The 15953-nt window shown below is 22.2% G+C and overlaps 1 protein-coding gene across 1 annotated transcript in view; it reads right to left on the reverse strand.

Annotated features, from left to right (window-relative positions):
* Nucleotides 1-15953, reverse strand: part of LOC117170903 (ATP-dependent DNA helicase Q5-like) — a 53633-nt gene that overhangs the window by 9347 nt on the left and 28333 nt on the right. Inside the window, exons 9-11 of the mRNA XM_033357951.1 lie at nucleotides 7166-7481; nucleotides 2583-2669; nucleotides 2338-2508 (exon numbers count right to left, since the gene is read on the reverse strand). Of these exons, the coding sequence (XP_033213842.1) occupies nucleotides 2338-2508; nucleotides 2583-2669; nucleotides 7166-7481 (574 nt within the window). The remainder of the gene's footprint in view (nucleotides 1-2337; nucleotides 2509-2582; nucleotides 2670-7165; nucleotides 7482-15953) is intronic.

The following is a 15953-nucleotide window of genomic DNA, read 5'->3' on the forward strand; positions in this document are numbered from 1 at the left end:
AATTATTTGAATTCTTAAGAATTATCTGAATTCTTAGAAATTCTTTAACGTCCTAGGAATTATTTGAAGTCTCAGGGATTCTTGGGAATTCATGGAATTTTTTGAAATTCTTTGAATTCTACGGAATTTTTCGAATTCATAAGAATTCTTGTAAATTCATGGAATTGTTGGGGCATTTTGCAATTCTTGAAAATTCCTTGAATTCTTGGGAATTCTTGAAATATCTTTGAATTCTTTAGAATTGTTTGAATTATTAGAAATCCTTTGGAATTACTTGAATTCTTAAAAATTATTTGAATGCTTACGATTTCTTAGAAGTTTTAAGAATTCTCTGAATTCTCAGGAATTCCCTGAATTTTTGGGAATTCTTTGAATACTTGGGAATTCTTTGAATTCTTGGAAATTCATTTAAATTCTTAGGAATTCTTTTAATTATTGGAAATTCTGAAAAATTACTTGAATTCTTAGAAATTCTTTGAATTCTTAGGAATTCTTAAGAATTATTAGGAATTCTTAGGAATTATCAGAATCTGGAGAATTACTCAAACTCTTAGGAATTCATTGACTTATTGCAAAATCTTCGAATTCTTTAGAATTCCTTAAATTCTTTAAGTCTTAGGAATTCTTTGGATTCTTAGGAATTATTTGAAATCTTGGGAATCATGTGAATTATTGGGAATTCCTTGAATTTCTTTTAATCCTTTGGAATTATTTTATTAATGGGAATTCTGCGGAATTACTTGAATTCTTTTGATTCTTGGGGATTCTTTGAATTTTTGAGAATTATTTGGATTCTTGGAAATAATTTGAATTCTTGAAATTTCTTTGAATTCTTTGGAGTTATTTCAATTCTTTCAATTCTTAGAAACTTTTAGAATTTCTTAAATACTTTTAATCATTAAAAAATTTTTGGGTTATTTCAATTGAATTTTCTGAATGTACTGGAATTCGAATTATACATTCTTCCAATACTTTGATATTATTTGAATTCAATTTTCATTAAACTCTTTAAATTGATTTTAAAATTTCCAATTATTCGCATTGATTTGAATTATTTTAGCTCTGTTACTTTTTCCAATTAACTTTAATTCATTGAATTCTAAGGAAATATTTTAAATCTGGTGAATTATTTGAACTCCTTGCCTTCTTAGAAATTCTTTAAGTTTTTAGGAATTCTTTGAATTGTCAAGAAATCTATTAATTCTTGGAAATTCTTTAGAATCATTCGAATTCTTATAATTTTTAGTAGTTATTTCAATTCTCTCACTTTTCAGAAATTCTTGACATTCTTTCCATTCTTAAGAATACTTTGAATTATTCCTATTGACTTTTTTTTAATTTCTGGAATTAAAATAATTATTTTTTCGCATTTTTTAAGTTATTTCAACTTCTCTAATTTTTTAAAATAAATTAAAATTTATTTTATTTCAACTCTTTAGATTTTATTTCAATTAGTCATTTTATTAACTTGAATTCTTATAATTCATTCAATTATTTGAAACTCATTCAATTCATCCATTTTTAAATTAATTAAAACTATTTGGAAGTGCTTAAATTCTTTTAATTAATTCAATTATTTTAATTCCTTGAATCCTTTTGATTCTTAGAAAATTTTCAAGTCTTTTTATTATCAGGATTTTCTCTAATTCTTTAAATTATTGAAATTCGTTCAATTCTTTGAAATTTTTTCAATTCTTCCACATTTCTGTTAACTTGAATTCTTTGAAGTCTTTACATTTTTTAATAAATTCAATTTTTTTTAAGAACCTGGAATTCTTTTAATTATTTGAATTAATTTAAACTCTTTACCATCTTTGAACTTATTTGAATTCTTTAAATTATTTTGAATTTTTGAATTCATTAGAATTCCTTGAACTCTTAGGAAATCTTTTTTTTAATGTTGATTTTCTCTGAATTTTATACATACTTTCAATTATTTGGAAGTCTTTGAAGTTTTTGAATATTTGAACTTCTTTCAATTCTTAAGAATTCTCGGAACTCTTTCTACCGACTACTCTTGAATTCCTGAAATTGAAATAAATTCTTTCAATTCTTCTGATTTTTTCAATGCTTAAAATTCGTTCAATTCTTCGAAATTCTTTTAATCCTTCCATTTTTTTAACAATTGAATTCTTTGGAAATCTTTAAATTATTGAAAATCTTTACATTCTCTGAAATTTGTAAATCTCGCTGAATTCTTTTGAATTCTCTAGAAAATCGTATCAATTCCGCTTGAATTCTTTTGAAATTTTTTGAGTTCTTAAATTCAGGTAAACAAAAGAATTGCTAGTGTTTAATGCCTGGGAAATAAATCAAGTTTTAAAAGACTTTTCTTACCAACTTGTGCATATTGAGCTTGTAAGCATTCGCGAGTCGAGTCCCGCAAAGATTTTTATATTCCAAATCAAGGGCCAAATTTCGAACATCTTCGCTCGTTTTATTGATGTCGAACATTCTAAAATTTTTCGACAATGCCTCGTAGAGTTGATCATACAACATTTCCCTTGTCTAAAAATTATTTTTTTAATATTTCCATTTATGAAACAAACTGATAATTAAAAGTATGAAGTTAATTAATTTACCTTAACAGCCAGTCCCTTAATTTTTTTCGAAGTGTGTTCCGCGGCGCGAACGTAAGAATATTTACCATCTTCCTCGTTTTTCTTTTCCTGAAAATTTCAAGTTTCTTTACATTTAAAAAAAATTATCCTTTGTTGTTAAAAATTCAACTAGTTTGCTAAACTCATATTTATTGGTTGAAAAATAAAATTTTTTATTGAAAATTTTCAATCGAACTAATAAATCTTTGATAAAAAAATTAATTCTTAACAAAAAGTGTAATAGCTGATACTTCCACCAAAAAATATTTTAATTTTCAATAAAAAAAACTGTTGAATTAAACAAAAAAATACGCATCTTTAATCAAAGAAATGAATGTTCAACCAAGAAAGATTTTTCAATCAATAAAGAAAAAAATATACAAAATGTAGAGTTTTCAATTCATTAAGACGATTTACAACAAGTTGATTCTACAACATAAAAACTTGCAGTTTCTACCAAAATAATTAAATTTTCAAACAAAAAGACGAGTTTTCAATCAAAATAAAAGCATTTTCAACTGAAAAAGATAAATTTTGAACCGAAAATTAAGTAGCTACAGTTTTAATTTAAAAAAAATCATTTTCCATAAAAAAAACGAATTTTTAACACAATTTGTTAAATATTTAACCAAAAAGTAAGTAATTAAATATAAAACATAATTAAATACTTTATATTTAATAAATACAAACACGAAGAAATGAATATTTAAGTAAAATTATGCATCTTCAATTTAAAAAGAAAATTGTAATCAAATAGTTAAATTTTCAACCCAGAAAAGATGCATTTTCTACCAAAAAAGACAAAATGTAAGCAAAATAGATTAATTTTCAACTCAAAAATCTAAATTTTCAAAAAAATTTCAATTTTAAGGTAGAAAAATAAGTTTTGAACCGAATAAAATCAATTTTGAACGAAATAGTAAAATTTTCAACCAAACAAATGAATTGTCAAACAAAAAATAAATTTTCTAAAAAAAAAATAATTTTCCATAAAATACATAAACTTATAACCAAATAATTAAATTTTCTACAAAAGGCCAATTTAAAACAAAATAGATGAAATTTCTACTAAAAAAGATCAATTTTCAATTAAAAAGATCAATTTTCAACAAAAAATAGAATATTTTAATTTTGAGTTAGAAAAAATAAGTTTTTAAGCAAATAAAATAAATTTTTAATGAAAAAGTTACATTTTTAACCACACAGATAAATTATCCACCAGAAATATTAAATGTGCATAAAAAATCAGACAAAAAATGTAGTTAAATTTATTTTAAAAAATTAGGATTACAATAAAAAAAAACAACTAATTTTCACCTAAAGAAATGAGTTTTCAACCAAAAAGAATAATTTTAGTCAAAAAAAAAAGAATAATTTTTAACAAAATACATGATATTTTAACCATATATTTTAATTTTTAATGAAATCTTCAACCTAATAATTAAATTTTCAACCAAAAATATGAATTAGTCACAAAGAAACGAATTTTGAACCAAAAAGATTGATTAATTTTCAACCAATTACTAGAATTTTCAAGCAAAGAAGATTAATTTTCAGTCAAATATTTAAATTTAGAAGAAAAAGATTTTTTATCTAAAATGATGAATCATTAATTTTTACAAAAAATATGAATTTTCAACTAAAAAAGATAATTTAGCAATCAACAATAGTACAATTTTCGGCAAAAAATCCTCTTCATAAAAAAAAGACTTTTCCACCAAAATAGCTCATATTTCGACCAAAGAAATGAATTTTTAATTAAAATGATAAATCTTCAAAAAAATTAATATTTAACAAAAGAGCTTAACTTTTAACCCGGTAATTTTATTTTCAACCTAAAAGATGAATTTTTAACTCAAACAATAAATATTTAACTAAAATACTTCAATTTTTAAACGAAAAAAAAAGAATTATTAAACAAGAAGATCAACTTGCAAAATATATGGATTTTCAATGGAATGGTTGAATTTTCAATTAAAAAAGACAAATTTCCATCAAAATTGTAGAATTTGTAAAGCTAGAATTATAAATCTTTAACTAAAATAGTTGAATTTTATACCAAAAAGATGAACTTTCGACAATTAGGATGTTTAGTTGAAAAAATTTGTTTTTAAAATTAATTTTATTTTCAACCTAAAATATGAGTTTTCAACTAAAATGATAAATATTTAACTGAAATACTTGAATTTTCAAACGAAAAAAAAATTTCAAACACTAATATTAATTTGCAAAGAAAAAGATCATGTGCTACAAAAAATTATATTTTTAACAAAACATGTGGATTTTCAAAGAAATAATTGAATTTTCAAATGAAAAGAAGAGAAATTTTCATCCAAATTGTTGCAAATAGTTGAATTTTACACCAAACAGATGAAGTTTCAATAATAAAGATTAATCTTCTATAAAAAGGCAAATTAAAATTTCAAATTTTTAAAATTGTTTTTCACAAATTACATTAATTTTCAAACAACCAATTTAATTTTTAAATACAAAGCTTCAATTTTTAACCAAAAATAGAATAGTTAAATTTTCTGTTAAAAATCTAATTCTTAATAAAAAATCTCGGATTTTTAGCAAAATTTTTTAATTTTCTATTGGAACATTAAAATTTTTAGTTGAAAAAATTGGTCTTCAACAAAGTAGTTACATTTTTAATCATAGATGAATTTACAATTAAAGTGCTGAATTTAAAATCACAAATGTGAATTTTAAACAAAGGAGATTAGCTTTTAACCAATTAATTTTATTTTCAACCTAAAAGATGAATTTTTAACTTAAATGATAAATATTTAACTAAAATACTTGAATTTTTAACCGAAAAAAAGAATTTTTAAACAAGAAGATCAAGTTGCAAAGAAAAAGATCATTTTCTGGCAAACCAAAAATTGGTTTTAATCAAAATACGTGGATTTTCAATGAAATAGTTGAATTTTCAAATGAAAATGACAACAATTTTCATCCAAATTGCTGAATTTTGAACCAAAAAAAATTGCACCCCAAAACTTGATGAATATTTAATTAAAATGATGATTCTTCAACCATAAATATTAATTTGATATAGAAAGGGGAATTTTTCACAATGTGCATAAATTTTCAACCAAAAATAGAATAGTTCAATTTTCGGTTCAAAATCGAATTCTTAATTTAAAAATCGGATTTTCAGCAAATATTTTTTAATTTTCTATTGGAATATTTAAATCTTTAGTTGAAAAAAATTGCTCTTCAACAAAGTAGTTACATTTTGAACCAGAGATGAATTTACAATTAAAACTATAATACTTCAAAAAAAGAATTGTTTAACAAAAAGAGTTTAAATTTTAATGAAGCAATTTTATTTTCAAACAAAAAGAAGAATTTTTAAACCAGAGAATTAATTTGAAAAGAAAAAGATAATGTACTGCCAAAAAAAATATTATTAACAAAAAATGTGAATCTTCAATAAAAAAGTTAAATTTTCAATTTAAAAACACAAATTTTCAAACAAATTAATGAATTTTCACTTAAAATTATGAATCTTCAACTAGAAAAGTAGAAATTTGATACCAAAACGATAAAGCTTCAACTTTCAAGATTAATTTTATATAAAGAAGGCAAATTAAATTTTCAAATTTTTTAAATTAAATTTTCACAAATTACATCAATTTTCAGTTTAATTTCTAAACAAACAAAAAATAATTTTTCAACCAAATAGTTGAATTTTTATCAAAGAAAGATACATTTTCAACCAAAAATAGAATAGTTTAATTTTCGGTTAAAAATCAAATTATTAATAAAAAAAATCGGATTTTCAGCAAAAAATGTTTATTTTCTATTAGAATATTAAAATTTTTAGTTGAAAAAAATTGGTCTTCAACAAAGCAGTTACATTTTCGACCAGAGAAAAATTTACAATTAAAATTATAGATCTTCAAAAAAATGTTTAACAAAAGAGCTTAACTTTTAATCAAGTAATTTTATTTTCAAACGAAAAGAAGAATTTTTAAACAAGAGAATTAATTTGCAAAGAAAAACATAATGAACAACGAAAAAAAAATTTTTTTTAACAAAATATGTGAATTTTCAATAAAAAAGTTAAATTTTCAATTTAAAAAGACAAATTTTCAAACAAATTAATGAATTTTCACCTAAAATTATGAATCTTTAACTGGATTAGTTTAATTTTATACCAAAAAGATCCATTTTCAACCATAAAGATTAATTTTCATTAAAAAATAGATACATTTTAAACCAAAAATAGAATGGTTCAATTGTCTGTTAAAAATCTTATTCTTCACAAACAGCAAATAAAAAAAAAACAACGGATTTTCAGCAAAATTGTTAAATATTCGACTAGAAGAGTTAAATTTCTAGTTGAAAAAATTGACTTTTAACAAATATTTTCTGAATCTGAATGATAATTGTTTTAAAAAATGCCCATTTTATGTTTAAAAAATGCCCTGTTCCAAGTGAAATTATAAATTTATATACAAAAATTGTTTAAGTAATTAAAACTTGAATTTTTCTCCGATCAGAAATAAATTCTAGTTTTTTTTGTTGTTGTTGTTGTAATTATTTAAATTAAATACCTCGTCGACTTTTTGGCTTCGCCTCAATGCGAATTGTTGCTCGATTAAATCCTTCTCAGCTTTTTTCCTTTCCTCCTCCGCTTGGTGTCGGAAAAATTCGTACTTTTCCGAATCCTCGTCGTCAAAAGCTTCATTGTCGTACTTGGCGAGGCCGAAACAGTCGTCAAAATTTTCCCGCTTTTTCACTCGCGTGTGACTAAATTCTAACTCTGTTAGTCTTCCTTTCACGGCATCTTTTTCTTTGCAGACATCGCACAAATTTTTGCAAACTGGGATCGCATCTCCAAAATATTTCGAAAAAACTCCATGACGACATCTTAAAATCATTAAATTTAATCAAAGCGGGCCTTGGACTCACTTCAGAGATGAAAAATAATGTGAATAGTGTCACAAATTTGAAGAAAAGAAAAAAAAATTGTGTCAAAATGATGTATGAATATTTTTCAAGTTCGCAAACATTTTTCAGGGTCAATGAAATTTAAAAAATAGATCACTAAAGGTAAACAATTTTCCACTTGAGGTAATAAACACTGAGCTGCAAATGAAAGCACTCAAAGTGGAACTGTTAAATTTTGAACTTTTAAAATTGAAATTTAAAACATTTTAATTAAAAATTTTTGTATTCAAATGATCAATAATTTACGCGTATAAAATTGAAGGCACTGACATTTTTCAATATAAAAAAAAAGTAAATCCACTTCTTAAATTAGAAATTCAATTATTTTATTGTTAAATCGTCTAAACATCCTTGAAAAGCTTCAACATTCTATTTCAAAATCTTGAGAAATCTAGAAGTTGTTTTAAATTTGTTTTAAATTTTTAATTATTTTGGAAATTTTTATAGAACTTCTAAATACCTGTCAAAATGAATTGAATTTTTTTTTACAATTTTCAGAAAATCTGGCAAATTTTAGAAAATTTCTTTACAATTTTGATGTATAAATGACAATTGAACATTTGTCACTCGTAGGTTGAAAATTGAACTGTTTTGTAGATAATTCGTATTTTTGGCTCGCAAATTCAATAATTTGGTAGAAAATTTAACCTATGTGTGGAAAATTTATGACTTTCGTTAAGAATCCTTTTCTTTTTGTTCAAAACTAATTTTTAACTGAATATTTACCTACATTTTTTTCATGAAATATAAACTGTTACGGTTTTCTTTAAAAAATTCATCTGTTTAAGGTAAAATTCGTTTTTTTTTCGGTTAAAAATGAACTCTTTTTTCTTAAAATTTAACTATTTCGGTAAAAATTCGTCTTTTTGCCTAAAAAATGTTACAACTTTCTTTCTCTATTTTTTGAATAACTACTTGGTTGTAAAAAATTCAAATTTCTGGTTTGCAAATACATCGCTTTCTGTAGAAATTTCACATTTTTTGTTGAAAATTCAACTTTCTAGATGAAAATAAACTCTTTTGTTGAAAATTGAACTGTTTTGTAGATAATTCGTATTTTTGACTCGCAAATTCATCAATTTGGTAGAAAAATTATGTATTTTATTAAAAAATTCGTTTTTTTTTTGTTCAAACTTAATTTTTTATCTGAATTTTTACCTATTACATTTTTTATTGAAAATTTATCTATTTTAGAAGAAACTTCATCTGTTTGTTTTAAAATTCATGTCAATTGCTGAAAATTCCTCTTTTTCAGTAGAAAATTAATCTTCTTAGTTGAAAATTCATTCTATTGTTAAAAAATGTAACCACTTAGTTAAAAATGCATGTATTTTATAGAAAATTCGTCCTTTTCGCTTAAAAATTGAACAATTTGGCATAAAATGGAACTATTTGGTAGAAATTAGTTTTTTTTTCTTGTATTGGAACTTAATTTTCTGAAATAGAAATGTAACTACTCAATTTTTTCCCAACAATTGTCTTTCTTAATTTAAAAAATCAAATATTTATCTAAAAAATTCTAGAAACCAAAAAAATATTATATAAAATTTAATTAAATAGAATTTGGACTAACCTCATATCCAGTGTTCAAACTATTTAACTGAAAATGTATGCAATTTGTTGAAAATTTCTCTAGCTTTATAGGAAATTCAACTATTTGGTTATAAATTTATGTATTTTGTTGACCATTCATATTTTTTGTTAAAAAATTAATCTTCTTAGTCAAAAATTCATCTTTTTAGATGAAAATTTAACTATTTGATTAAAAATTTTACTGTTTTTTTTAACATCTTCCTTTGGGTTTGAAAATCCAACAGTTTGGATGAAAATTTTTTTCCTGATTGAAAAAATTTTCTTCTTTGAAAATTCGACTTTTTAATTTTACCTCTTTCGGTAAAAAGTTGAAATATTTTGTCAAAAATGCAACTGCCTGGATAAAAATAAACTTTTTTCCTAGAAAATTTGTATTTTGGCTCGAAAATTCAGCAATCTGTTGGAAAATATAAATATTTTATTGAAAATGGATGTATTTTGCTGAAATTTTCCTGATTTACTGAAAAAATTTTCTTTGAGAAAATTTTTTTTGTTGTTTAAAAATACGTCTTTTTGTTTGAGAATTCTTGAATTTTATAGAACATTCTTATTTTTTAGCAGTAAATTTATCTTTTTGTATAAAAATTCGCCTTTTTGGTTGAGAAATCTAGAATTTGATTGGAACTTCGTCTTTTGTGGTAGTAAATTGATCTTTTTTCTTTTAAATTCTTCCTTTTTTGTTGTAATATTAACTTTTTGGTCGAAAATTTTGTTAAAACTTCATTATTTTTGGCAGTAATCTAATCTTTTGGTTCAAAAGTGCTTATTTTTTCGTTAAAAATTCGTCTTTTTGGTTGAGAAACCTTAAATTTTATTGAAAATTCTTCTTTTTGGAATTAAATCTATCTTTTTGTTAAAAAATTCTTCCTTGTTTGGTTAAAAATTCAACTTTTTGGTTCGGAATTCTCTAATTTTTGTTGTAACTTTAGTAAATTTCTCTTTTTTTTAAATTATACCTGTTTAATTGAAAATTCCACTTTTTGGTTGAGAATTCTTAAAGTTTATTGAATATTCTTTTTTCTTCGTAGTAAATTAATATTCTTGTAAAAAAAAATTTATTTTTTAGATATAAAATTCATCTTTTTGGTTGCGAATTCTTGAATTTTATTGAAAATTCTTCTTTTTTAGTCAAAAATTAAACTTTTTGGTTGAGAATTTTTGAATTTTGTTAAAAATTCGTCCTTTTTGGTAGTCACTTAATCTTTTGTTAAATTTGTTTTAAATTTAAAATTATTTTGGAAATTTTTTCAGAACTTCTAAATATCTGTCAAAATGAATTGAATTTTTTTACAATGACAATTGAACATTTGTATAAAAAAAATTTCTTAAAATTCCTAGGAAAATTAAAAATAACTTTTCATATTGAAAAATTATTTTAAGAGAATATTTAAAAAGTTTTTCAAAGATGTAAACAAATTTTTCAAAAAATATTCTAGAAAATGTTAAGAAGACTTTCTCAAATTTGCATGATAATTTTTAATCTCTTAAAAACTCCTGAATATCTCTTAAAATTATTCAAACTTTTTCTACAAATGTTTATTTGTAAATCAAACATCAAAATTTAAAACTTTCATTTACGTATTAAGCATTTTTCAAATACAACAATTAAAATAAAAAACCAAATATTTAAATATTTGGTTTCTATTTACATGTCTTCAATAAAAACTCAAATATTGCTAAATATTCAATAATTAATCTTTTTTTAAATTAAAAGCTTCAAATTGAATGGGTTAAAAATTGATTATTTTAGACTGAAATAATATTTTATAAATCTGAAAATTTTTAAATTTTGAACTGGTTTCAAATCTTTTTGTTAAATAATTTTTGTTCACTTTTTATTACTTAAAGTACATATAAATTAAAAAAATTTTATTTATCTATTAAATAAAAATGTTTTTTATCTAAAACTTTCAACATCAAAGGCTTTTATTTTTTATTTGTTCAGGTCTTTAAGAAAGCATTTAAAAATTCTTTAAATTAAAAATGTGAGCTTAAAAACAAAAATTTTTAATGGAAAATTTGTAAAGACAACAAATTTTAAATTACGCATTGTAATCTAAATAATAGCATAATTGAAAAACATAACAATTCAACTATTTTTTCCCGGTATCAAAACATTCCCGGTTATATCCCGGTTTCCCGGTCCAACAGCCACCCTGAAAAAAGTTTTCGACGGAAAATTAACTTTATTTAAAAAGCAAAATTTCCCGTTTTTAAATAGAATAATTTAAAAACATTAAAGAAGAACTTCAATGTTTATTTTAAATTTTATTCTTTGGTATACAAATTTTCTCGTTTTTCCACTTAAATGGGAACTGAATAATTAGAACTCAATAAAAAATTTAACTATTTTTAATTTAAAGTTCATTGTTTTGATTTAAAGAGCCTATTCAATTTTTGGTTAAGAATGATCTTTCTTGCTTTAAAATCGTATTGTTTTGTTTAAAAATAAATTATTTTGTTGAAAAATCGTCTTTTTGAAATAAAAATTTAACAATTTGATTGCAAATTCAACTACTTTGTTAAAATTCACCTTTCTTGTTTGAAAATTCATCTCTTTCTGTAGAAATTGTAACGTTTTCACACAAAAAAAAACAACTTTCTGAATAAAAATGAACTTGCTTATAGAAAATTTATATAGTTCGTTGAAATTTAGTTTTAAATTTCTGTAGAAACTTTAAATAGTTGTTTGAAAGTTAATGTGTATTGTTGAAAGTTCGTCTTTTTGGCTTGAAAACTCAACAATTAGATTGATATTTTTTCCTTTCTTCAATAACAAAATTATTTTAATTGAAAATTCAACTATTTTGTTGAAAATTCGTATTTTTGACTCGCAAATTCAACAATTTGGCAGAAAATTTAACTATTTGGTTAAAAATGTATTATTTTAATAAAAATTCGTTTTTTTTCGTTCAAAATTAATTTTCTTAACTGAAATTTTAACAATTATATTTTTTATTTAAAATTAAATTTTGAGTTGAAACTTTTACTAATTATTTGAAAATGCATGTATTATGTTAAAAATCCGTCTTTTAGGCTTCAAAATTTAACAATTTAATTGATATTTTTTCCTTTCTTCAATAATAAAATTATTTTAATTAAAAATTCAACTATTTTGCTGAACATTTATCTTTCTGGTTTCAAAATTTATCTCCTTCTATAGACATTCCACGTTTTTTGGATAGAAACAAACTTTTTTGTTGAAAATTGATCTGTTTTGTAGAAAATTCGTAATTTCGGTTCGCAAATTCCACAATTTGGTAGAAAATTTAACTATATAGTTGAGAATTTATATATTTTGTTAAGAATTCGATTGTTTTTTTCGTTCAAAATTAATGCTTTAAATGAAAATTCAACTGGTTAAAAAATTTTCTTTGTTAGTAGAAAATTAATCTGCTCGATTGAAAATTCATTTTTTTATTGAAAATTAAACTATTTGGTTAAAAACGCATGCATTTTTATAAAAATTCATATTTTTGTGGTAGAAAATTCATCATCTCGGTTGAAAAATTTAACTATTTGGTAAAAAATTGCATGAATTTTGTTAAAAATTCATATTTTTGGCTTGAATATTCAACAATTTAAGTAGCTTTTTTCAACTAATTGTTTGGAAATTCATGAATTTGATTAAAAAATCCTCTTTTTGACTTGAAAATTCAACAATTAGATTGAAAATTCCACTACTTTCTTGAAATTCATCTTTCTCGTTTGAAATTTTATATCTTTCGGTAGAAATTTTACCTTGTTGACGAAAAAAAAACAACTGTCTAAATAAAAATTAACTTTTTGTTGTAAATTTAATTGTTTTGCAAAATAATTTTTATTTGCTTGCAAGTTCAAGAAATTGGAAGGAAATTTAACGATTTGGCTGAAAATTTATGTAGTTAATTAATTTTTTTTCAAACTTCATTTTTTTTAACGAAAAATTTAACTCTTATATTTTTTATTGACATTTTACTTTTGTTTAAGAAAATTAGATTTCAATAAATGAACAACTAATTTTCAACTAAAGAAATGATTTTTCAACCATAAGAGAATGATCTTCTACAGAAAAAAAAGATATAAAAATTTTTAATATAATAGTTGAACTTTCAAAAAAAAAGGCAAATTTTTAACCAAATTGTTGAATTTTGAACAAAAAAAAAAGATCAATTAAGTCCCAAAAAATACAATCAAATTTTCAGTTTAATGAATTAATTTTCAACCATACTAAAATTAACTTTTTTGTTTAAAATTTAACTGTTATATTTTCGATTGAAAATTTATTTTTGCGTATAAAATTCAACTAGTTGTTTGAAAATTCATCGATTTTGTTGAAAAACCATATTTTTGGCTTGAAAATTCAACAATTTCTGTAGTTCCTTACATTTTGTTCGAAATTAATTTTTTTTCCAATCGAAATTTAACTATTATATTTTTTATTGAAAATTTAGTTTATAATAGAACCTTCGACTAATTGTTTGGAAATTCATATATTTTGCTGACAATTTCTTGAATTGACAAATTCAAATTGACAAATTCTTGAAAATTTAACTGTTTTGCAAAAAATCTAGATTTTAGCGTGCAAATTCAACAAATTGGTAGAAAATTTAACAATTTGTCTAAAAGATTATGTAAATCTTTCATTTTTTTCAAAATTAATTTTTTAAACTGAAAAATGTAACTATTATATTTTTAATTTAAAATTAAATTTTGACTAGAAACTTCTACTAGTTGTTTGAAAATTCATATATTTTGTTTTAAATTCGTATTTTTGGCTTGGAAATTAAAAAATTTGATTTATATTTTCCCCTTTCTTCAATAACAAAATTTTTAAATTGAAAATTCAACTATTTTCTTGAACATTTATCTTTCTGGTTTGAAAATCTATATCTTTCTTTAGAAATTAAACTTTTTTCTTGACAGAAATAAAGTTTTTTGTAGAAAGTTCATATTTTCGATTTGAAAATTTAACAACTTGGTAAAAAATTTAACTATATGGCGGAGAATGTATATAATTTGTTAAAAAAATTTTTTTCGTTCAAAGTTAATGTTTTAACTGAAAATTCAAAAGTTGGGTTCAAAATTGAACTTTTTTAGTTGAAAAATCAACTACTTTTTTAAAGATCCATATATTTCGTTTAAAATTAATCTTTGTTGGCAGATAATTATTCTTCTTGGTTAAAAATTCATCTTTTTAACGTAAAATTAATTTATTTGGTTAAAAATTCATGCATTTTGATGAAAATTCATCCTTTTTGGTAGAAAATTGAACTTTTTAGTTGATTTTTTAGTTTTCTGGAAAATTATATTCTATTTCATTAATTAATTATCTCTTTTGGTAGAAATTTCACCTTTTTGTGTTTAAAATACAACTGTCTGGTTAAGAAAAAACTTTTTGTTGTTGAAAATTCAACTATTTTTTTAGAGAATTTAATTGTTTGGTTAAAACTGTATGAATTTGCTTGAAAATTTATCTATTTATTGATAACTTAAATGTATGGTTGAAAAATAATTTTTTTTAGTTAAAATTTCAACTATGTTGTTCAAAAATAATTTATTTTGTTAAAAATTCATATTTTTTGGAAGAAAATTCAACTATTTGGTTAAAAATTCATGTATTTTGATGAAAATTCGTCCTTTTTGGTCAAAATTGTATGGCTTTCGTACAAAATCATCTATTTCATTGAAAATGTATCTCTATTGGTAGAAATTTCGTCCTTTTTAGCTAAAAATGAAATTTTTTGGTAGTAAATTAATCTGTTTTAGTTGATCATTCAAGTATTTTGTTGAAAATCCATTTTTGTTAGTTAAATCCAACTGTTTTTGTAATTTGAAATAAAATGATTTTTTTTTTTTAATTTTAGGTTGGAAATTTCTCTCCTTGGCTGAAAGTTGAAATACTTTCTAAAAAATTAATTTTTTCTGGTGAAGATTTATAATTTGAGTTGAAAATTTGTTCTTTATTTGATTAATGATTAACTTTCTAACTTCAAATTTAAATATTTCTATAAAAATTCTTGAAGATTCATCTTTCTAGTTTAAAAATTTATCGCTTTCTGTACAAATTTCATCTTTTTGGTGAAAAATTCAATTGTACAGGTAAGAATGAATTCTCTTGTTAAAAATTCAACTGTTTTGTAGATAATTCGTATTTTTGGCTCGCAAATTCAATAAACTGGTGAAAATTTAACCTATGTGTGGAAAATTTATGACTTTCATTAAGAATCCTTTTCTTTTTGTTCAAAACTAATTTTTAACTGAATGTTTACCTATCTTTTTTTCATGAAATATAAACTGTTACGATTTTCTTTAAAAAATTTATCTGTTAAGTTAAAATTCGTTTTTTTTTCGGTTAAAAATAAACTCTTTTCTCTTAAAATTTAACTATTTCGTTAAAAATTCGTCTTTTTGCCCAACAAATTTTACAACTTTCTTTCTTTATTTTTTGAATAACTACTTGGTTGTAAAAAAATTCAACTTTTTGGTTTGAAAATACATCGCTTTCTGTAGAAATTACACATTTTTTGTTGAAAATCCTACTTTCTAGATGAAAATAAACTCTTTTGTTGAAAATTGAACTGTTTTGTAGATAATTCGTATTTTTGGCTCGCAAATTCATCAATTTGGTAGAAAAATTATGTATTTTATTAAAAAATTCGTTTTTTTTCAAACTTAATTTTTTATCTGAATGTTTACCTATTACATTTTTTATTGCAAATTTATCTATTTTAGAAGAAACTTCATCTGGTTGTTTTAAAATTCATGTCAATTGCTGAAAATTCGTCTTTTTCAGTAGAAAATTAATCTTCTTAGTTG

This window comes from Belonocnema kinseyi, chromosome 1, assembly GCF_010883055.1.
Source record: "Belonocnema kinseyi isolate 2016_QV_RU_SX_M_011 chromosome 1, B_treatae_v1, whole genome shotgun sequence".
Lineage (NCBI taxonomy): Eukaryota > Metazoa > Arthropoda > Insecta > Hymenoptera > Cynipidae > Belonocnema > Belonocnema kinseyi.